Source organism: Haemaphysalis longicornis, unplaced genomic scaffold (assembly GCF_048455015.1).
Source record: "Haemaphysalis longicornis isolate Haplotype H1 unplaced genomic scaffold, Haemaphysalis longicornis Haplotype H1 scaffold_12, whole genome shotgun sequence".
Classification (NCBI taxonomy): domain Eukaryota; kingdom Metazoa; phylum Arthropoda; class Arachnida; order Ixodida; family Ixodidae; genus Haemaphysalis; species Haemaphysalis longicornis.
The window spans coordinates 78889030-78913118 of NW_027526225.1; the positions used below are offsets into that span (position 1 = coordinate 78889030).

The 24089-nt window shown below is 52.2% G+C and overlaps 1 protein-coding gene across 8 annotated transcripts in view; it reads right to left on the reverse strand.

The window, feature by feature from the left end:
• The window catches only part of Heph (polypyrimidine tract-binding protein 1 heph), a 157494-nt gene that overhangs the window by 99695 nt on the left and 33710 nt on the right, over positions 1-24089 (reverse strand). Inside the window, exon 1 of one of the 8 annotated variants that reach the window (XM_077693523.1) lies at positions 7295-7351. The exons of the other annotated variants lie outside the window; for them this stretch is intronic. Coding sequence (XP_077549649.1) covers positions 7295-7336 — 42 coding nt within the window. The 5' untranslated portion in view covers positions 7337-7351. Of the gene's footprint in view, positions 1-7294; positions 7352-24089 lie in introns of those variants that run through there. 8 annotated transcript variants of the gene reach the window in all.

The following is a 24089-nucleotide window of genomic DNA, read 5'->3' on the forward strand; positions in this document are numbered from 1 at the left end:
AAAAGTTTGTAGAGGCAACACCTTTCCAAACCACTAAATGTGGTACCATACCTCATGCCTGTCAAGATTGTTGAGCAACAAGAAAACATTAGAGGCAAAACATCGATACATAGATGGCACCACGCAGTGTCCTTTTAATCAAAAACACGCGGCTGCTTGACATTTTAAATAGCAAATACACCACAACATTTTGAACCAAAAATAAAACAACCCACGCCTAAGCCTAGACCTCGTGGCGGTATTCCAAGAAGTCCAACAGTAACGAAAGGTTCCAACAGATTGCGCGCGAGCAGTGGAACGCGGGAAAATCGAAAATTGGAAAATCGCGGGAAAACCACCAGCCACCACCGTGTTCGTCGTGGGAGGGAGCGAGACGGAAGGGTAAGAGCGTCAGAAGCGGGCGGGGAAAAAAGAGGAGAGGCATGAACGTGGCAGCGGCGGCAGATGACTACTGTATCGTCTTTCAACGACGTTTGCAGCGTTTGAGCGGATACGGCGCCAATTAATTCTTTGACCACACACTTTCTATTGCCGAGCAGTTCCGCGCTGCTCCCGAAATGCTCAAAACTGTTCGGGACCGGCAAATAACGTAGAGAAATAATTAAAAATGGAGACGGGGCAACTGGCCCGAGCCTTGGCCGTGAGTAAAAAGAGTAAAAAAAAATTCACGCATCTCCACGAAGTGAATCACGACGAGTGGGCGAAGCACTGCGGATCGTTCTTACCGTAAATCACCCGTGAGAGTGCTTACTGCTGCTAAAACGATTTCAAATCCAATCCAATTTAATCCACTCCATTTCAATCAAATCCAATCCAATCCAATGCTCCTCGCGCATGCGCAGCACGGCTCTCCAGGAGCTCTCCCTCTCTCTAACCTTTCGTGAACCTTTTATTTTGTTCTTGTTAACCTTTTGTGAACCTTTCGTTCAAAGACGTTTCGATTTACACGGTGCTGTGCCGTGAACACGGATGCCGGGTAAGCCTCGGCCTTAAGGTGCTTCGGCCCTTAAAATCACGGAGGATGACTGCAAGTTTCTAAGAATGTTAAGGCACAAGCCGAGTTGGACCTCCCGTCGACCTGCTCGTGAACTTTTGTGGCCGCCCCCCTCACCACCTGTCCATCACAATCGGAAGCTCGTTCGATGAGCTGGCCATCGCCAGGAGCCTCCCGTGAGCGCTTATGGTCACTAGATCCAACGGGTCATTAGATCCAACGAGTCAGGAGATCCACTACGTCACGTGATGCCCGATTCAGAAGATCCAAAGAGTCAGATCCAACCGAGTCACTAGATCCAACGCGTCAATAGATCCATCCGAGTCAAGAGATCCATCCGAGTCAAGAGATCCAACGCGTCACTAGATCCACCGAGTCAGTAGATCCACGAATGGATGTAATGACTCGTTGGATCTACTAACGCGTTGGATCTAGTGACTCGGAATCTCCCGTGGGTACCTTCACCTCCCTTCCCGCCCCGCTGTTTCCGTTTGCCGGGCGCAAGCTCCGATTGTTCGTACCACTGGTTTCCGGTACCTTGCAACGCTTTCCACGAAACAGAAAACCACCGATTTCGCCTTCAAGGCGGGCGCACGAAGTATCAGAGGGGCTTCCGCGAGATATTTTACGGCGGGTAAACGCGCGGCGGACCATGCCAAGGTCCGGCCCAGAAGCCGAAGTAAGGGTCCTCTCCGCTTGACCGCTAAGAGAAGCATCGTATACGCAGACGCCGGTCTCTGTCTATCCCACTGCTATCTCGGGGCCTCCGGGCAGCACTGCTTCGCTGGGAACACAACAAAAACGCCCACTCCCACACGCTCACAAATAAGGATTCCCTCTTTTAGCATTCCGCGAGAGACGCAGGTGCGCCCGGCGTTCGCGGTGGGAAAGAAGCAACGCAAAAGATAATGCGCGCACTGCCGGGACGCTTATCGATAGCATAGTAACGACCCGTCGTATATGCAGATGTCGTGCTGGGGGAAAATAAAGAGACTAAGGCTGTTACAAACAAGATAATAAGATAAAGAGCAGCACAAACAGGAAGGCATCAGTGATATCGTCACCAGATGCAGCCGTAATACACAGCGGAAGCAGAAACAAAATGAAACACGCCGGCCGGCTGCAGACGCAAGTGCACAAACAAAAGCGACGGTTTACGCTAATAAGGCTATGAATAGGCCCCGTCCCTATAGGCTATCCCCAGCCTTCAGAGCGTTATAAGCATCACGCGAGGGGAGATGTATGGAACAGAACAAAAAGGTGGAAAGAAAGAAGCCGTGGGAAACAAGGGGAGTAACAGAGGCCCACAGAAAAAAAAAAAAAAAAAAGGAACCCACGGTACGTGGGCAAAATCAATTGGGAACACAATGCACGCGCCCGTCGTCGTCCCGGTCCAACGGTGACCGCCGCCCTCCCGAACGCCAGGTGCTCAGAAAATGGCGGGGAGATAATGGACACACCACACACCGAAACCAGAAGACAACGAAACGAAAAAGCAGAAAGGTCCGGCCGACCAACGACGCTGCTGCTGCTGCTGCAGTGGCGGTAAACTCTTAATAGGCGATACGGGTACTCGCATCGACCTGTACAACCCCGCAGACGTGCGCAGACGGGACAATCGCGGGGGAAGGATGCCGAAGCTTCGGTGCAGCCGCAGACTGCACGGTCACACGCCTGCGGTGCCATCAGCCTAGCCTAAACGACAGAAACATAAAAGGACCAGAGCAGACCGCCCGGCGCCCAGTGCCACGCAGGCGCTCCGAAACAGCGCCTGCCGGTTTCGCAAGCCTTCTGAAAAGCGCGCCCTCGACCCTAATTTGATTGCCTTCAGCCGCAAAGCGCGCAGTGTTATCGGTGGAACGCATTGCGATATCCGGGGGTGGGGGGAGAGAATGATCGGGTTTGGAGAAACATCGCATCATCGGCGGCATTGCCTAACACAAGCGTCCGACCACCGAAGGGCGTGTGGTTAATAGAAAAAACCGCCATTTCATCCAACCACGTTGCTGCGCTCATAAAGGGAAATAAAATAAACTCCACAAAAGACAGCGCCCCGGCTGAATAAGAAGGTCAATAATAAGTTCACGTTGACATATCAAACGTAGCGTTGCCAAAAAAAAAACAACTAAATATCGGTCCAACGTTAACCTAGAGCGGCCTAACGTTTTCAGCACGAAAAAAAAAACGAAAAAAAAAAACGAGGTATGAACAGGGTTTGAAGAATAAGAAAAAAAATTCTTAGCTCGGATATGCCATGATATACGTAGCGTCAGCTAAGGTTCAGCTGGTTATTCTTAGGTTTCCTGGTTGTCTATGAGTAGCTCATTATCATGCTTACTGCTGCTAAAACGATTTCCAATCCAGTCCAGTCCAGTCCCTGCTCCTCGCGCGTGAGCAGCACGGCTCTCCAGGAGCTACACGAAACGGCTATCAAGCAGCTCCGGCGCCGTGACAGACTTGGCTACTGCGCAACAGAGCCAACAGCTGGGCACGCGCCGGCGCCAGTGCATCGGCCGCGGCTATGACGTCACTCCTCTCGAACTGTAGACTGGCAAATGTGGAGACCCAATTCTCTACACACCCGTACTACAACTGGATTGGATTCTCAATACAATACAATTTTATCTAATCCAATCCAAGCCAAGCCAATCCTATCTCATGCTCTTCGCGCTTGCGCAGTACGGCCCTTCACGGCCCACGCGAAACTGCTCAACCTCGGCCAGTGTAGCTTAAGCTACAATAACTTTATTTTCACAAGGATCCCCTCGTCCAGAGCTCTCGGTATAGCCGACAGGGCCATCTCTGCGCGTTCAGTAAGTGAAGGAGGCGGAGGAAGCAACCGTGCCTTGCACAATGACACCAAAGAACGCCAACGGCGTCGGATAGTACAGCTTCCACGCAAGGCAGCCTCTTAATGGGCCGCGCGTTGATATGTCCCTGGCGTTTTAGACAAGCTGCAATTCGCAGACGCCGCCCCAAAACGCAAACGAGCAGGGCGCGGTGGAGGCTGGTGCGAGCGCAAGACGGTCGGGTGTCGCGCGGCGAAAGTAACGACACGACCGACGGCCGTCTCGCCAATACTGTCAGCGGCGGCTGTCCATGGACATTTCGGCACAAGCCGAGAACTTCCCAGTCGAACGTCGGCCTAAATACAAGCCATTTTTCCTACGTCCCCCTGACGATTACTCTTTTCCAATCCTGCAGGCAGAAGAACAAACACCCTCGGGGGGCTTGGAGATCTCGTCTGTTCTGCGGAGCGCAACGGGACTGCTTAGAATAATGGGACACGTCTGACGAATGAAGGCTGCAACGACGTCCCGTCGCGCCACCGACTGGAGGGGCGCAAGGCCACCGCCAACAAACAAACGGGTTGACGGCACCCGAACGGCTGCTACGCTCCTCTAATTGGATGAGTGCATCAATCAGTCCATTGTTCAGTTTTCCACCACTCGAAGGCGTCGCTTATTAAACTGCCACGCAGTGCGCCGCTCTAGATTCCAGCTGGACGACGACTAGCGTTCGATCGCTGGCGTTCATCGAAAGCCGAGATACCTTTCACGCAGCCGATGCCGAACGAAGGAGGAAAAACCGACCAGACTTTGGCCAGAAAACACAGCCGCTTGAAGGCGCGGCTCAATTTGCCCTCTGCTGAGATTTGCCTGGCGTCAATCGATTCGGCATTTCGAGTAGGTTCCAGAAATGGCTGCAGCGCTAGGCCTTTCTGTTCTCAGAGGGCCATTAGAAATTAAAAGAACACACGGCCTAATTGCGACGTATGATGGCCTTGGTTCTTGAAATGCGCTGCAGTGGCGGAAACGGTAGAGTACCCAACGAGTGCGCGCATGCGCAGAAGGTTTTGGGAGTTCATTGAACGATCGAGGTCGTTCTTGGGTACACTTCGACCACTACAAAACACTGCGGCGCAAGAGTGGTGTTTACCCTATTTACACACACACACACACACACACACACACACACACACACACACACACACACACACACACACACACACACACACACACACACACAAATCCGAGGCCATCTCCGCTAACGTGAAATCTGGGGAGGGGCGAACTGTAGAAGACTTGTCACTGAAGCGCGCAGCTCCCTAGCACGAGGCGTAAACGAGTTCCCCGGTGCTTTCTTTTAGTACGCGTTACGTCCTAGCGCGAGTTTCCCGGTGTTTTAGTAGCGTGACTACACAAGACGATTACGACGACGACAGGATACGCCAAAAAAGAGCATCGCGGTCACCGAATTCTCGAGGGAGTGGTGATCTTCTCCGAGTTTGGAAAGCGCACAAGGCCGATTCCCGGAATCAGACGCGCTGCAGAGCGGGGATTCCGCGAAACGAGTCGGAACCCGCGAAATCATATCCGCTTCGAATGGTAATTCCGGAACGAGCGGGGGTAGATCGCGTTACGAGCGTGCGTACAGGCGCTGCGGCGTCTCGCCGCGTCCCACGGGCGCGTTGGTTAACCTCCCCGAACGTACGTAGAGGCCGGCGAGCGGCAAGATATATACGTGGCGCTCACACACGAGCCGACAGCCGACGACGACTCAGCGCCGTTCGTTCCCGGGGGAAACTACGGGCGCCTGCAGGAAGTGACGCCACCACACGCACGGACGGAGTTTCCCGAGGAGGCACGGGTTGGGCGCGAATCGAAGGAGAATTTAATGCATCACGTACTAGATACCGTCGATCGCCTCGGATCTATTTCGCAGAAAAAGACAGATCAGAAGGGAGTCGCGCGTCCGACGTAAACGGATGTTTTTAACCCAAAACTTTTCAAGCTAGCTGTCCCAAGTTTCGTGAAGTCGAGGTTTTCCGCGAAGGCCCTGCGTCGCCCCCCTGAAAGAATGTGAGCATAGCCAGGTAACGTCCCTCCGACTTCATCTGGGGTCCTGTGATCTCATTAAATTCCACGTCACTTCACCCACAGCCGTGTTCTAGTGGCACAAACCGGGAAAAAGAATGGGAATTTTCACAGCGGGCAGAATCCACGGAACCGAGTCATTGACCATTTTCATCCGCACGAAAGTTAAAAAAAAAAAAAAACGGCGGGAAAGCCCGCTCTAGCTGGGCATTGCATTGCGGTTGTCCCGCCAATGACCAACGAATGAGGACGTTTTCATTACAGTAAAGTTGTCCAGAGCCGGAGATTCCAGTTTTGTAGGTTCTGTGTCCGCTTCACGGCGCCTACTCCAAGCAATCTCCGATTGGCTCAGGGCAGACGACCCGGATGCTACACAAGTCATGCAAGGCGGGGCGTCGGTTCCTGACCGCAGTGATGGCGGTCAACGGGCTCGCAACCGGAACTGAGCCACGTCTAAAGCAGACGCGGAATGCACATTGCTGTCACGAATTGGGTGTAGAATTCCGCCCCCATGAAACAAACCTGGCCTGAAGAAAACAGAAGGCTACATAGTCCTAAGGGTGAAATGATTTCTTTAAAAAAATACAGCTGTACACGTATTAAGGTCGTTTCTGCCGGTAATGTGGGCCCCGCCGCCATCTTACACGGCGCAGAGAGCAGAAGCAGCAGCGGCACCGCGCAAGGCGCACTGGATCGCTGGTAACTGCTGCGCCACTGGGTGAGGCATCGGGTAGTAGCAGCAAAGCTCAGCCGGAGGAGCCCCCGCCGCGGCCGGCGGTGGTGACGGTGCGCTCCCCTACGGCGCAGGCGCGGCAAATCACGTGTCCCCTTCATATTAGCATTTGTTTTCTGTTCGGCTCTCTTCCCTAAGTTGCCTCTCTGTAATACATCGGTAAATAAACGTTTTTCACTATCATCACCCGCAATATTGATGGAGAATTTGTGTGACCCCCTTTCGGTCAGGCCACCGACGCCTTATTTTGTCATAGGACATATGCGGCCTTCTCCTATAGACAAAGTAAGAATAAAAACAGACGCAGCGAACCAATACGCCCGAGTGGTGGATGTTGAATTCGTAGTAGCGCTTACCAAGTATCACCAAACTGCGACCGCTTTTGCGCTACGATAGAGCAGCCTATTAGAGCTCGGGCTAAACGCCGAATGATCCGAAGAACTGGGTGGCCGGTTGGTAGAAGAATTCCAACTCGTATTGCTGTTACTCGACGATGAAGCTAGCATATAGCAGTTAAATACTGAGCCAATGCGGCCCTTCATAGAAGAGGGGGGAGGAGGGGTGCGACTCCATCGCCTAAAAAGCGCTCACACTGGCTTCAGCGCGTGAACAGATTGCAAAGGCTCCCTTCGAGAGCAGTAGAAGCCCACAGAAACGCGGGAGGAAGACCAGTAGCAGTAGAAGACTGACCAGAGGCATGTCCGGCAGGGCGAACTTGACCGGCAGAAACATGTCGCGCGGGAACGGCCCACTCGCCGACGATCCTGGAAGAGCACAGACTACTCAAAGGTTCTCGCCCGCGCCCTGCACAGAGACTGACTATGAGGACGACGAAACCGACGGCGGGAGCAATTCGAGACCGTCGTGGCGCGGACAAGAGCGGAGGGAGGGGAGAAAAAAAAGACGAGGTGTCTCCGTCCGCGTGAACGGAAGCCCGCAAACGGAGCAGCAGCCTTCTCGTCTCACACAAAAGGAGGATATCGGCAGAATTCAACGGGTGCATCCGGCCGCCGCCATAGTATAGCGGCGGCGACACGGTGCCACTACTACGGCACGGACGCCTTTTTCGACGCCGCCGGCTGCCAGGCGCGCGAGCGTTCGTGGCGACTGGCGTAGCCGTCGCGGGCAATAAACGCCGCGCATCATAAATAAAGAGGCGACGGCATTCAACGGCACGCCGACGCCCAAACAGCGGCGGGGCCGGCTGGCGCGCGCTCGACACACGATCGCTGCGGCGCAGGCCAGGCCAGAATCACACGGCTACGTGGCAGGCTCCCAACCAACGACGCACCCAGTCCGAGCAAGGTGCCTTCCTGCGATTATAGGCGTCAAGCTCCGTTTGGAACCAAGTATACATCCGTGTCATCGCCGCGGTTTCGAGAAGCCGGGAAGCGGCGGCTCGTACGCTCTGTGACGTCACACCCGCCCAGAGGCGTTTGCTACCAGCCCCGGTCGAAGTCGACGTGTTCCTTTTCCTCTCAGCCGCATGCAATATTTCGGGAACGGAAGCGACAAGCCCGGACAAGACAAGAAAGACACAGTCAACCTCTTGGCTTATCAGGCTTATGGCGTCGTTTGCCCCCTTTTAACCTACCCCCCACTTCATCCGTGGGCAAAATCCGCCGGTACTAATCTTTAATTATGCCCGGCGGGAAGCGGGGTGACAGTGCAGACCGTGGAAATTACTCCGGATGCTTTTGAAGCCGAAGGCACGCGTCTTGCGAGCCAAATTTCCGACTCCTTTCCGCTGCAGCTGGCTACCGCGTCACCAAGCCCGATGAGGGGTCACTGTCGTACCGGGGTAGGCTGCATTCCAGAGGTACTGTCGACCAGGTCAACTTGTACGCGGTCGAATACACGGACCTACGCTGCGCAGTGGCTGCAGAAACTCCGCTGTAAGGTCCGCTTATGAGATTAACGGCCACGCGCCCGGGCTGCGCGTGAGAACCCGCCACTGTCTGGTGGCCCAGCACTGTAGACTACGCTGCAGCCGTCGCCAATTCGTCACGGCGCGCACGGGAGACGGATTGTCTGGCCCACCGTATACCACAGGGCTAATCCCCCATTTAGAAAGCAGACGGAGCCGCCGGATTCCGGGAACCGCCTGCGTGACGCGCGGAGGTGGTGGGATTACCGGCGTCGAGGCGCGCGCCGCGCAAGACACCATTGTTAACGCGCCCCGGCCGGCACAGTGCACTGTCGCCGCCTTTCGCTCTCACCCCGCGGGGTCGTGCGCACCTGCTCGTCTGCGAGCGTGCCGTTGACCCAAAGATGGCGGCGCCTCGTTAAATATTCCGTGGCGTGCTGAGTGACAGCTGTCTACGTGAATTTGGGCACTCCCTTACGCGTGTACGAACGCTACAGGGGTGTTCCTGAGAGAGGGTGATCTCGAGGTTTCATAAGGCCGAACTTGGTCGTTGGAAATCGTTCTTGTCTGAGCGCCGAGCCGGGCAGTTCCCGGCGGGACAAGGAGTCTCGACCGTTGAAGCTAGGTTGGGATTTGTGAGCCCCCTAGGATAAAGGTTAGGATCGCGTCGGAAGTTTAGGGTGCAGCGCCGTACCGGGCAACTAGACGGATCCTGCGGCGAGACAGGGTCTCGGCCTTCTCGAGCGGTTTGTGTACGCTCCGAGAATAGGAGAGTTAGACGAAGTTGAGGAGCTCGGGTGATTTGTGCGCACTCGGAGCTAGCGTCTAGCTGAAGTTTGAAGTTTTTCTTTTCATTATTCATGTACCTAGTTTTCCTACTGTAAATAGCTGTATATAAACTCGTCGTTTCCCTTAATCAACCCCAACGCCTCGAGTTCGTTAATTCGACCGCCGTCTCCAAGAACTTCAACACCATCGCCCTGCCAGCCTCCTGCCAAATCAACCGGAGCCCGGGCGATTGGGTTCCTGATCACTTCGGGGAAACGAACCACAACCGCCTTTACTTCCCCTTTCAGTGAATTTGTACATATTCGCAAAACTGCCTCCGACGTTATAGCACGGTGTGTTAGGAACGGGCAGAAAAGCGGTCGGGGGGGAGAGGGGGGGGGGAGGGAGAGGGCGACCGTTACACAAGGGCTGCCGATCGACAGCTATGCAAGTGTTCGGAAACGCTACGTGCTGATCTAGCACTCAGGAGCACCCCAGAGCGTGGTGCACATAAAAGCGGACCAGCGCCACCTATGAACGAGCGGAAGAAGCTGCTCGCTCACGAGGTGTCCTATAAGAAAAAAACTGACGAAGTATTAATGATGTATTCGCTAATTATAACGGGTGCATTGACGTGCCTAGTGACATAGGCGAACCACCCAGTTTGCGCAAGACAATGTCTTGCGCAAACTGGGTGGTTCTACGAAAAAAAAAAGTTGGTTTTCCCCGGCCAGTTTCGAACTACGGACCTTTTGAGACTTCAAACGAGCACGCTAATCGCTTTGCCACAGAAGCGGGATGTTTCTTACGTGCCGAGTTTGCTTTACGTGCTGCAGGCGCCATGGTTGCTGAAACGCACTGGATGCCGGTGTATGGGCGCGTGATTTGATTCGATTTAAATGTGGCAGGTGGTATGAGGTCCCGGACAACGTTGAAGTTACAACGGTTTCTGCAAAATGCGCTATCGTGATCGGCCCGTGTTCCGCAGGTTGCACGTATCATGCGCCATTACCCGGCGGCAGTCTGCCCAATTTTTCATTTTAGAAATTTTAAACTGCGGCTTTCCGAGCCTTGTAGTTAAGGACCCAGAAAAGCCTTTTGTGAAAGTTACAAAAGGCCTTTATTGTCGCGTAGTACCAATAAGGGGATGCAATGCAGTTGGAATTATTGATCTACATTCAGTATTAGCTGCGCCAGAAGCAATTAAGTGCACCTCTCCCCCCTTGACGATCGATTCCTCCTTCCTCTCTGCTTCTTTCAAAGCAGCTGGAAACACTCGGAATAGCCATGTGACATCGCGACGCTCGACTTCCGTTCTCCGCTAGCTACATTCCTGCGCCTAGGCACGCGTCAATCGCTGCAGACCCGCCTTTGCCTCGGGATCGCGCAGGAAGGAGGAAGAGCAGCTGGAAGCCAATGGCAGTGGCGTTGCCGGCGACTGACGATCGGCCGAATCAGGGGGGCGCCTCGCCGTTGCGTCAGCCGCGGTCGGCTCGCCGCGGCGGCGCGCTCATCGGCTGAGAAAGGCGATCTTCAAAAATTGTTTACAAATTATCAGTACAACGTATGGGGCTTACAATAGGCTAAAAAATTCCCCGTTATGTGTTCTACCACCTGAATGCATTTGATTGCCACCTTCACAAAGCTTTTCTGGGTCCCTTTAAGGGCGCCGGTCTCACCCGCGAACTTGGCTTCCCAGAACGCCATGAGCCGCAGGAATGACAGATCAGTGACAGAAGCAAAAGTATACGGCTGCGGTCCAAGCGAGGGCGACAGAATTAAGCCTCGCATTATTACCCGCTCACTGATTATGAAAAAGACTCGTCCTCCTTCCTACAGGCTTACTTACCCCCTCCCTCCCTCAGAGATTGCATTTTCCGACAAGCTCCCCCCGCGCGACCCCCACCCGCTGCTACCAACTGTTGCGTACGTCTTCGCTTGCCCGGAAGAGGAAAGGGGGGGGGGGGGGGGGAGGAGGATCTTCCTCTAGTTCTGCTCTGAATTGTGGCCAACTTTACTGAAATACTAAATACCGCTGACGCTCAAAGCGCACAACGTGTATCCAAGAGGCCGAAATAGGCACCACAGGCGTAATGGTATCACGGAGTCCGTCTTCATGGAAATAAAGAACCGGGAAATTGATGCAGCACTAGACCAGCGCGTCTTCCGCAGCCCAGCAACAGGCCATTCCACGAGAGAGCGAGCTGTCACCGCCGTAATTAAGTGGAGCGGCCGTCCAGCTTATACGCCCGCGGCGTGAAATATGCCTCCGGCGCCTACGAGGAACGCCCAGAGTGTCTCCTCCGCACACTGGCCGAGTTTATAATATAACTGCCGTCTAGGAGAGACCGGAACGAACCGGCATGACACGCAGAGCGGGAGCCCTGGCCGGTGGCAGCTGGATCGTCGGGCCCGTTAATAAACCGGCGTTATGAGCTGAGATGAAGGAGGCAGGAGAGAGAACGGAACCCTGCGGAACGCCTTCAGAAGGGGCACGCCAAATCACGCGGCTGCGCAATCAGAGGCGACAGTGCGAACGCGACGAAGACCAGAGCACAGAAAGGCAACAAGGGGAAACCATCCAACGGATAATATGGTTCACCATTTATACGAGCACCATCTCTAATGGGCTGAGCTTGCCGCTGTGAAACATGGGCAGCAATATTCGCGAACCCTGACGCACGACAGCAAAGCGCCGCTATAACTTCTACCCGGGGGGACCATTGGCGGATCCAGAGCGGGGTCCGGATGTTTTGATCATTTGTTTAATTTTGGAAATAATACCCACAAGAAGATGACCCCTCATGTCGCTGAAAAAGTCTAGTTGATTTTTTGTCTTGTATTTTTGGTTTTCCAAAATTTCAGTGAATAAAAAAGGTTACTAATCTCCTTATCACCGCCACCATCATTGATATAAGCTGACCCCCCCCCCTCAGAAAAAACCTGGATCCGCCCCTGCCCACGACACAAAACTGACTTCGTTATAAGCGATACTTCGTTAAAGCGGGTATATAGCCATCTGTAACTGCAGTGGGACTACGAAACACTTTGAATGATGCGACCTCACTATAACAAGTGTTTTAAATGCGACAGCGGGCGATGTTCACAGGTGCTATGAAGAAAATTCTCGGGTACACAAACTGGATTCGCTATAAGCGATAATTTGTTCAAAGCGAAGACGACTGCTCTCTCTGCACTGCAGTGGGGACCACAAAACATTTCGAATAAAGCCATAAATCGAATTAAGCACTTTCGTTATAACGAGTTTAGGCGATGCTCGTAGACGCTACGGTTAAGACGACGGAACACGGCGCAACGTTGCCCACAAGCGACATTGGGAGACGCAAACGGAACAGGTCAGCCCCTGGCGCCACTACCGCCGTTGAATAAGCCCTCAGCGTTTTACACACAGCACGCGTTCACGCCTCTCGGAAGCAGAACCGAGCGAGACAGATGCTGCCACGAGAGGCGTCGCGCTGGCGGGACTCCGGGGAATTCGCACGCGCCGGATTCGGTGGACAGTCGACAAATCAAGGCCACGCGCCTACATGCAACTGCTTCGCCGAGCTCCCAGGGGGGCCAGAGCTGCCGGCGATGGCGCGCTCCGCTGACGAGACAAGAGCCGCCCGGTCGCTGCCTGACAAAGGGTCGCTCGTCGCACAATGAGACCGCGCTGGGAGAAGCACGTGGCCAAACAAACCGTCGTTCCAGTTGCGTGCACTGCCGTCGTAGGTGCAACGCCGGCTGTCTTCTGGGCTAGAAGAAGAGTGCATAGCCTCGTCATAGCGAAATCATGCACCCGAAGTGTTCATTGGTCTTCGCTGAAACGCAGAGCAAATCACGAGGCTTTCTTACTAATTGCTGCTTATAACAAAACCAGTTTTTCTATAACGAGGATTTCGTTATAGCTAGGATTTACTGTACCATTAGCTTAGGCACGCCATGAGATATATATGCCACCACCCAGTGAATAAGTGGCGTTTGTCGACTTCGGTACTCATTATGAACATTTTCTGCGTGGATGTAGTATAGCCAGGCAATAGACGAACGCTTTTTTTTTCGGGAGAAGTGACGTCGAATTACAGCCGACTATAACAGCTCAAAGGCACAATAGAGCAACACTGAAGGCGCGCGAGTAGTTCATCAACGTCTGAAAAATAGATTGGTGCAAACGCCAAAAACACCTTGCAGCTCGCGACGGGCAAGCGTGCAGACGTTGCCTGCCCGTCCGTTCGTCCGTGCTGACCAGCCCACACGACTCGGGAGACACGTTGGCTTTCGGTTCCAAGGTTCGTGTCTGTCCCCCAGGTTGTGAGCTGCTGTAGCAGCAGTCTTTAAACGCGTGCCGATGTATGAACACGAAGTTCTTTTCTGGGCGTCAACCTGGCACAAAATGGACATACGACAGAGACTGCGAAGTCGCCGAACCATCGGTTTGAGCGCGGCGCGTACTGCAAAAGTAGATTTGTCTGTACGACCAGAACGTATCGGCAAGACGGCAAAAGTATACACTTAGCGACGCTTATTACTCCGGGGAAAACCCAGAAAACGGCTCGGTCCTCGTAGCGTCGATCTGACTTTCCAGCCCAGCCAAGGTCAAGCCAGCGCCTCGTGCGGCTGCGCAGTGAAAGCGCCTAATCGCTCGTTCCTTCCAGTGAGGGGGAGGGGGGAGGGGGCGCGGAGAGGGGAGACGAGTAGCGTGAACTAAAACATGGGTAAGGGAGCGAGTCCCGCCAGAAAATGACACACGGAGGCGCTGGCTGCATAGAAGTCTACTGCGCGGTCCCGCCTAGACCAGCGGCTGCGCCGAGCGACGTCCGTTCTGTGTTGAGGTGCAATGGACCTGATGATGATCATTGCTATTGGTATGCAGATACCCTTTTCCAGTAGCGTAGCCCTCTATCGGGAGCCGCCCGAACCACACTTGGGGGATTATAGAAGAATACGGGGCGCCCCCCTTTTTTTCCGCCTGCGCTGCCCAATTGAGAAAGCCGCCCTAAGCGTCATGCATGGTTTTGGTGGCAGGGAAATTTTTCGGTGGCAGCCTCAGCGCCTACCTGTCGGCCGCTATCAGAGGTTAGGAAACGGAGCGGTACTTCACTGGCTCAGCGTTCGCAACTGGCTAATCCAATATGGCGTCGTGTTTACATTTTGCCCCCCCCCCCCCCCCCCCCCCCACCCCCCCCAATAATGGCGGGATAGGTTCTTTGCAGTACGTTCCACATGGGTCTCCTTTGCGCATGCGTGACCACTGCAGTGATTTTTTTTAAATCAGCCGATTAGCCGCCATTCCTCGTTCTGGGATTTGGTGTAGTGGTTCCGGCGCTGACTATGGACGTTGTAGTCCCTGGTTCGATTCTCGCACTGTTTTTTTTTTTTTTTTTCGTGCGTGTGCGTGGCCGTGTTAGCGTTTTGTAATAGCAAAACTTCGCGCCCGCTTTACAACTCACGCGATGAGAGCAGTCGGTCTTGGTTTTTTACTCAAGCGGCCGAACCGCTCCCGCTCGCTGGATCCAAGGCCGACGTAGCCATCGCCAGTTACGCCCGATCTCCTCTAATTATTACCAGTGATTAATAATTAACAGTGACTCTGGCTAGTCAGTGAGCGGAAGCGGTTTGGCCGGTTAGGTAAAAATCAAGACCGACTGCTCTCGCTGAAATATTGTGAAGCGGGCGAGGCGCGCGCTCTGAGGCGGGCGAGGCGCGCGCTGCCCATGGTGCCAGGCGTGGTCACGCATGCGCAAAGGAGACCCATGTGGAACGCACTGCAAAGAACCTCTCCCAATAATGGCAGATCGGTCGCTGGGGGCGAGAGTAGCGCATGCGCAGAGCGCTAATGGAACAAAGGCCCATTCTGTGCACGCTCAGTGCGCACCATCGGCGCGAAAAAACCTAGCTTTCGCTGTACAAACCTGGTTTAACCGCGTTCAACCACGGAAAATTTATACCCTGCTTGTCGAGTGCTAAAAAGCTTCGCTCGCCATGCGCCGTCAGAGTGGAGTAAAGCCCGTACTACATGGAGCGATTTCGCCTGCGAATTCGCTGATGCGGCGCCGCTCGTGCGGCAAAACCACCTTTTTTCGTTGCTGCGGCAAAGTGCGAAACATCTGAAGCGGTCGAGCAAACGCCGCTCGTGCGGCGTAGAGGGGCCGGACCTGCGGCCAATAGGAGCACAGCTCGGCACCACTTGCACGCTTGGAAACCAGATGGCGTTGCTTGTATGAGCGCGACAAAAGCGCGGGCACACCAAAACGTTTGTCTTTTCTGCTGTGTGTGCGTATATTGATAAAGAATTGGCGATTCTTATATAAAACCGCAAATAAACTTATATTTACCGTAAACCAGGCAGAAACAACTTGCCAAGAAAGTAAAATAAAACCACCCTTGTTAAAATCACAACAACCTTTGCTGGTGGCAAACTTAATTCAGTCTGCAAACAATGCGCATCTGAAATGCGAAAATCGCGGCGTTCGCAGGCCCCATGTAGACGACAATTCCAGGCATTGCGAACTTCGCAAGAGCGAATGTTCGTTCCAGCGGATTCGCAGGCGAAATTCGCTCCATGTAGAACGGGCTTAACTCGCTCGCGATTTTTCGTCCGCGGCATCACTAATACCAGATGAGACCACCCAAGGGTATACACCACACTGCTTGCGCTGCTACCCGCAGGCCGACGAACACAACAACGATGCTCCAAAAGCGTCCCATCTTGGACGGCCGGTGCTGCGTGGAACTATCCCCGCAGGCGACAATGCAGGCGAGAAATGAAAGGCAGACGAGGGCGACGACAGAGAAAGGCCGCGGGAGACAATGACGCCGCCGTCGCAGAGGACACCGATCGACAGGTCAGGTGGAACAGATGGCGGGGACACGCTCCAATCACACTTCGCTGCCGCTGCTGCGCCGCTTCGACACGCGCGACGACGCATTACGAAACAACGCAGCGAAGGCACTGCTCTGCCGCCTGGCCAGGCCACGTGGAACGAGCTCGGCAGAGCACCGAATATGCAGCCCCATACAGGCGCTGTTTGCTAGAGCCCGTCGAAACCAGGCACCCACCGTGGCTTGTAAAAACGCCGTTACTTTTCCTTTGATAATAAGCGCGCCTGTGTGGGGAGCGGATAGATCCTCCAGTGACGCCAATCAGAGAGACGCTGGCGCTCCGAAACAATCTTCGAAGAACCAACGGCGCGTCCTGCGAGGTTGGTCAAATCGCTGCGCCACAATAATCCAAAATACGTTTTTCACCGGACCGGGAAAACCAGGAAAACGCAGCAGTGAGGAAACCTTCGAAAATAAACAAAAACAGTGTAGCTTTGACTTGCAACCATGTATACCTGCAGCTTTGGCTTTCGCACTTTAAAAAAACTTCGAGAGTGTACTATTGCTCCTTTTTGCGATCCCTGGAAAACAAACACCACGCGTGGCAATGCAAGGTCCCTAGCGATGCCGACTGTCTCCCGCGCTGGCTGCGTGTCTACTGAGTTTAGCACGTCAAGTTTTTCCTGAAGGGAAAAGCACTTCCCGTTTTTTCGCGACGCCATCAAACCACGGCAAAGTTCGCGGTAGCAAATTCAACGGTGTGTTCCCAAAGCTTGAAGCGCACGATGACGACGAGAACGCGCGCTATTCTTGCGGTGGTGCTTTTATGGCAAACACGCACTTCCGGGATTCTGAAGTGAAACTTCCATTGTAAGCGCAGTGATGATGGTGGTAGCATAGAGTAACAGGGCCATCTAGTGGCGACAAATAGCATCCGCGTGCGGCTTCATGTAGTCAGTTCCGTAGCGAAGCCAAGCCACGGCTCGCCAAACGTAAAAATAGCGGTCCGCGCATGTTGCCGAGACCATAGAGTTTCATACTAATATATACTAGAGGGAAATCTGTCGGCGGCGCCATTGCCGCTAGCGACGTTCCTCGCCTACTTGGCTTAGCTATAGCCATACGGCTTCTTTTTTGTCTCGAAGCCAAAATCAATGTATGTATGTTTGTGTTTATTGGCGCAAGGGTAACTAGGACCAAAGAGCGCCAAAACTATGTTAAGTGGTCCGTCAATAGTCAGGTTTGAGCTTAAAATATGTATGAAATGAGTATGATATATCCTAAAATACTGTATATATGGGTGTAGAGGGCCCGTAGACTAAAAAATGGAGATGTTCATAATGGCGGATGAAAGGGATTGTGAATGGAACGCGACTGTAGCTCGAGCCGAAGAGCACGCTACGGCAGCGGGCCCCTCGTGCGAACAATGAAAACATGAAGGCTTTGCTCAATGCTTGTAGGCTCTGAGGTCACGCACTGTACGAAATGAGCTTTAAAAACTTGACATCTGCAAGATAACTTAAAAGGGACTTGTTTGTGAACATAGGTTCATCTAAGAACAGTGACGGGTGTAGCGGAATGTTGAAAGTATAGATTTTAGGGAAATGCCGTTTTCTGGCCTCATTGCAGGATGCGCACTCAATTAACACATGGAGGACGGAGAGCCGGTCCCCACACTTATCACAAACCGGTGGGGGTGTGCCATTTAAAAGATATGCGTGCGTAGTGCAAGTGTGGCCGATGCGTAGTCTGCAAATCGATACTTCAATGAATCTGTTTTGTTTTTCTGTTGTGTATCTTCCTAGGTGGGGTTTTATTGAGTGGAGCTTGTTTTCTGTGTGTATGTCCCACGTGTCCTGCCAGCGTTTACGGATTCCCCTTCGGATCACTGGCTTCAGATCGAGGTAAGGGATTTCCGCGACGTCAACACCACTATGGAGGGCTGCCAAAGTGGCGTTCTGGTCGGCAATTTCATTGCCTAGAATGCCACTGTGTCCAGGGATCCAGCAAACAAGTATTTTTAGTTGTAATTTATGAGCAGTCACGAGAGCTTTAAAAAGGTGATTGAGGACAACATTTTTTGTAGGTTTAAAGGAACCTAGTGCCGTAACGACACTTAAGGAGTCTGTGTAGATAACTGATTCTTGTATTTTGTTCTGTGTAATGTGCTCCACTGTGATTAAAATACCATAAGCTTCTGCTGTAAAGATACTGGTATTTTTGTTCAAGGTCCTCGTGCTGGCGAAATCTGGGCCATGTGCAGCACACGACACAGCGGAAGCACACTTCGAGGCATCCGTGTAAAATGAGGTGTATGGATATGTGTGTTGTAGTTGTAAAAAATGCTGGGAGATCAGCTCACGAGGTGCACGGCGCTTATCAATGCGTTTAAAGGATGTGTCACAACGAATCGTTGACATTTCCCAAGGCGGGACTTCGTCGGCGATGGAAGTCTTCATGCCCTCATCGAAAGACACCCCTATTTCCTCTGCAAGGCCTTTGACACGTAAGGATAAAGGGGCAAGGATCGAAGGGCGCGCTAAATACAAATGGGCAGATGAGACGTCATTCAGAAATGAACTGCACGGGTGATTCTTCACAGACATTGTCCTAGTAGCATAGAGCAGTGCTGTATAAGCACGCTGGTGCTCTAGGCACCAGTGGTCACATTCTACATAGAGACTTTGAATTGGACTTGTCCTGAAGGCTCCCGAGGCAAGGCGAAGGCCCAAATGTAGCACTGGGTCCAACATTTTTAGGGCAGTTTTAGATGCAGACCCGTATGTTACGCTTCCGTAGTCTATACGGGACCTAACTAGACTGATAAAGAGGCGTAAAAGGCAATCTTTATCAGCACCGTAAGACTGATGCGACAAAACTTTTAAAATGTTTATGGTGTTTAGGCATTTCTGTTTGAGTGTTTTTATGTGCCGTATGAATGTTAGCTTTTCGTCAAGTATAACACCTAAAAACTTGTGTTCTTTTTTGACGGGAATCCGTTCTCCGTTCAGCGTAATGTCAGGTTCCGGATGGATTCCACGCTGTCTTGTGAATAAAACACATGTACTTTTCTGAGGATTCAGTTTAAAACCATTTTCCTCTGTCCATTTCCGGAGCCTGTTTACACCTAACTGTATTTGCCTTTCACAGATGGACAGGTTGGAAGACCTAAAGCTAATATGAACATCATCAACATACAGTGAGTAGGAGATTGTGGGTGGCAAGGATTTTCCAAGCGAATTCATTTTAACTACAAATAGAGTACAGCTTAATACTCCACCTTGGGGAACACCATTTTCTTGTATGTACGTTCTAGATACAACTGTCCCTATTCTTACCCTAAACATTCGCTGTGACAAATAACTTTCAATAGTGTTTAACATACGCCCAGACACACCGAAAGCCTTGAGATCAAGCAGTATGCCGTGGCGCCAAGTTGTGTCATATGCTTTTTCTATGTCAAAGAAAACAGAAAGACAGTGCTGTTTGTGGATGAAAGCATCTTTGACATATGACTCGAAGGCTACCAGCTGGTCAGTTGTGCTTCGACCTGATCGAAAACCCGCCTGACAACTGTCCAGGATGCCGTTATATTCAAGAAAATACATTAGCCTCTTATTTACCATTTTTTCAAAAAGCTTTCCCAAGCAACTTGTTAAAGCTATTGGTCGGTAACTGGCAGGTAGTGAGGCATCTTTCCCTTCTTTCAGTACGGCAACTACAACAGCTTCTCTCCAAGCTCTCGGAAAGTATCCTGCCGCCCAAATTTTATTGAAAAAGTGCAAAAGTGTTTGGAGAGTTTCTGTGTGCAGATGTTGTATCATTGCATAGGATATCCTATCTGCCCCCGGTGCTGAAGCCTTACATGTTCCTAGGGCAACCAAAAGCTCTGTTGAAGAAAAATCCGAGTTGTATGGTTCATCGGATGTTCTGTTATCTCTAATCGGTTTTTTCTCCATGGATGATTTGTGTCGTAAAAAAGTATTCGTGTAGTGAGTAGAACTCGAAATATATTGAAAGTGTTTTGCAAGTGCGTTGGCCTGGTCCTCCAGGGTGTCGCCCGCACTGCTAACCAAGGGTAGGCTGTGTGTTTTATGTCCATTAAGCTTTTTAATTCTATTCCATACCTTGCCTGTATCTGTGTATGAATTGATAGAAGTCACAAAAGAGCGCCAGCTCTCCCTTTTGGCTTGCTGGCGAATGCGCCTTCCTTGTGCTTTCGCGCGTTTGAAGGAAATTAGATTTTCAGAAGTGGGATACCTGCGGAGGACACCCCATGCCTTATTTTGCGCCTTCCGTGCATGCCGACACTCGTCATTCCACCACGGCCTCCTAGCGTTAGGTGTGGCACCAGATGTTTGTGGAATTGAGCACTCAGCGGCATGAAGTATATGGGCCGTAATCAGTTCACAGGCTTCATCAATGCCCAAATGGCTTAAAGATGTGTATGAAAGCTGAGATAGTTGTTTAAATTTCAGCCAATCTGCAGCAGATTCCCTAAACCTTTTATAGGAGTTGAAGCTGTTAGGGATTTTGTCAATGCTTTTCAGGATGACTGGGAAGTGGTCGCTCCCATAAGGATTATTGTCAACTCCCCATTCAACAGATGGAAAGAGGACAGAAGAGCCGATTGCCAGGTCTATGTGTGAGTATGTGTTGTGTGTAGTGTTGTAGTATGTCGGCTGTTTTTTATTGAGTAGACAAGCTCCGGAAGAAAATAAAAACTTTTCTAGCAAGCGGCCCCGGGCATCTGTCCGTTGAGACCCCCAGAGTTCACTGTGAGCATTAAAGTCGCCTACCAATAAGAAGGGTTCCGGGAGCTCATCTATGAGGGACTCGAATTCTGAGCTCGATAGACGGTAATCCGGGGGAACGTATAGAGAGCAGACTGTTATTAACCTATTAAAGAGGATTGCTCGGACTGCCACAGCTTCGAGGGCAGTGAGCAACTGAAGAGGTGAGCAGGGGACAGACTTTTGCAAGACAATCGCTACACCACCAGAGGAGTGAGTGTAGCAGTCCCTGTCTCTCCTGAATACCGAGTATTGTTTGAGAAAGTTGGTTTGTGTAGGTTTTAAGTGTGTTTCTTGTAGGCATAGGATATTTGGATGGTACTTATTAAGGATTTCGTAGACATCATCGAGGTTTCTAATTAATCCCCTACAGTTCCATTGGATAATGCTTTGAACTGCCATAAAAGGTTAGAAGAAAGGTGCTGAGCATACGTTTTGTTTAGATGGAGATCCCTATGTCACTGAGCCCGAATCAGGGCCAATGACTCGGGGAGCTTGTGATTTTTTGCCGCGGCCAAAACTACCGCGCTGGTCTTTAGATGACTGCGATGCAGGCCGGGATGGCGTGACATCCATGTCCTCGTCCGGGTTTTGGGGCATTGACGGGAGGGAGGTTTTACGGCGCCCATCCCGCAACGCGTTTGATGGGATGGCAGAAGATTCAGCCACCACCTTTTTTGATGTGTTGGACATGGCTGCAGAAGAGGCGCCTCCTGTACCCACATCCATTGCCACCGCAGTTTCGGCGGTCGGGGTCTGTCGAGGAGCGACAGCAACGCCACTCCCAGAGCAATTCTGGTCAGGTGCAACGCCTGCGGGCACTGCTGGCGATGCACGAGTTGTTTGGCCTGCCAGGGGCAGCACCTCGAGGGGTGTGTGCGCCACTACGTCAGTTTCACTATACTGAGTGGCCGCAGAAACCAGACGCCGCCCCACCCCCCGGCGGGCAGCGCTGGCGTAGCTCCCTGAAGGAAGCAGAGCATAACGCTTACGGGCTTCTGGAAATGAAAGATTTTGCGTCACTTTTAGGTTGATGATTTCTTTTTCTTTCTTAAACTCCTGGCAAGAGCGAGAGTATGCTCCATGGGGTCCTCCACAGTTGCTGCACTTTAGTTGTGTGCTTTTGCAGTCGTCAGCATAATGGTCCTGCTCAGAGCACTTTGCACACGTTTGTTTTCCTCGGCACGAATTGCTGCCGTGCCCATACCTCTGGCAGATGAAACAACGTCGCGGGTTTGGTATGTATACTCTGGTCTTACAGCGCAGAAACCCTGCGTTTACGTACTCTGGCAAAGTGCATCGATCAAAGGTCAGTATTATGTGCTTCGTCTTAATTTCGTTTCCGTCCCGTCTAATGGTGATGCGTCGCACAGCGGTTACCCCCTGCTCGCGCAAACCTTCGAGCAGGTCAAAGTCTGTTTCGTTGATCAGTTCTGATTCGGAGATGACACCCTGGCAGCTGTTAAGGGTACGGTGGGGAGTTACTGTGATCTCAAGGTCGGCTAGCTTGGTTTGCTTCAAAAGAGTGTTGGACTGCTCTCTACTCTTGACTTCGATCATCAGGTCTCCAGAACTGAGCTTTTTCGCTTCATAGTTTTTTCCTATCAAACCTTCAATAAATTTTGCAACCAAAAATACAGATTTGCTGGTAACGGGAGTTTCTTTATCAGCTGACTGCATCACTAGGAAGCGTGGGAAGTTGTCAGGGTTGTTGAAGGCGAGGTTAGAAATCGGTTTGAAAATTTCTTCGGTGCGGCCTCGTTTCGGAGGCCGATCAGTTCGTTTGGATGGAATGGGGAAGGAAGCCATAAACTATGGAATGAATTCGGTGGCAAGGCCAGTCACCCACCACGGAGCCCAACAAGGGAACGTGGCTTTGCAGCGCACGCTAACTGTACGTTGCCACTATAACCCTATGCTCGGGATCTAGGTTGAAGCCTTCGCACAGGGTTAACCCTCGCCGCCTGGGGAAAACGGAGAAATGAAGAAAAGAGAAGATGACAGGACAGGTTTAGGAAGGACAATAGGAAAGCAAAAGAATGGAGAGGAGGACAGGAAAAGGCGACTGGCTGATTTCCCCCAGGTCGGGTCAGACTGGGGGCACCGTCTACGGGAAGCGGGGGCCGAAGTGGTGTGTTGCCTCTGCCAGGGGGCCATAAAGGTCCAAAACAACCCTGGCTTTGGCTCAACCACCAGGATGCCCTTTTCCCCGGACACGGCTAAGCCACGCACAGCCAAGGGCGTGGGTGGGTCCAACCCACATGGGCTCGGGGTCCGCGGTGTCGCCACTACCGTCACCTTGAATAGACAAGGCGCCCCTGCGGGCGAAGCCAAAATCAACAAAAAAGGGTAACACTTTTTCTTGTTAGTCGTACATGAAGCTTCTAAATAATTACTGACAAATTAATTATTTTGGAGGTTCAATTTTATAACAAAATAAATTTCATGAACCTTCCGCAGTAATATTTGTGCTTCTGTGCAGCCAGAGCCAACTTTTCAGCCTGTTCATGAGCCACATTGCCAAGGACAAGTGGAGCGTGCTTGCCCTATACTATACGTGGCGGAGCGCTCGCTGAAGCGCGGTTCCCCTAGACAGTGGCGCCAGATTTCCCACTAGTATATATTAGTATGAAACTCTATGGCCCCGAAGGGTTCGGAGTGTAGATTGCGACGAATGGTCCGGGAACGTACTCTGAGCCACGACGTAACAGTGAAGATTTTAATACTTGGGACTCTATGTGAGCGCCGCCGGGACTAGACAAAAGCAGCGTAGAAGCCAGGAAAACGCAGCACTGAGGAACGCAAGAGCGAGGTTCTACAGTACTTTTTCCTTCGACGCGGAAGGGACTCTGCGACCGCCACTGATTGATTTCAATCGCACCCTTGCAAGCGCTGCTTGCAAACGGAGTGTGAAATATCTTCGTCCGACGCGACACCACCGACCGTAGAAAGCCGGCACAGTCAGCAAGCAGGCGGAAAGAATCCATCAGTCTTGACACCGAAGCTCTCCACTTGACCGACGCACAGAAACCAAAGAAGGGGTGAGGACGCGCCGCCACGCCCCGGTTGGGAAAAACAAACCCGGCGCATTATCGCTCGCTTTAATCTCGCTCCGACAGGCCGCACGGAGGAGCAGAGGCAACGTCGACGACCCTGTGCACGACGCAGCGAGAGCAGCGGCGCAGGATGTGGCGCAGTTGAGAGAGAACGGGCAAAATAAAAACACGCCGGGAGG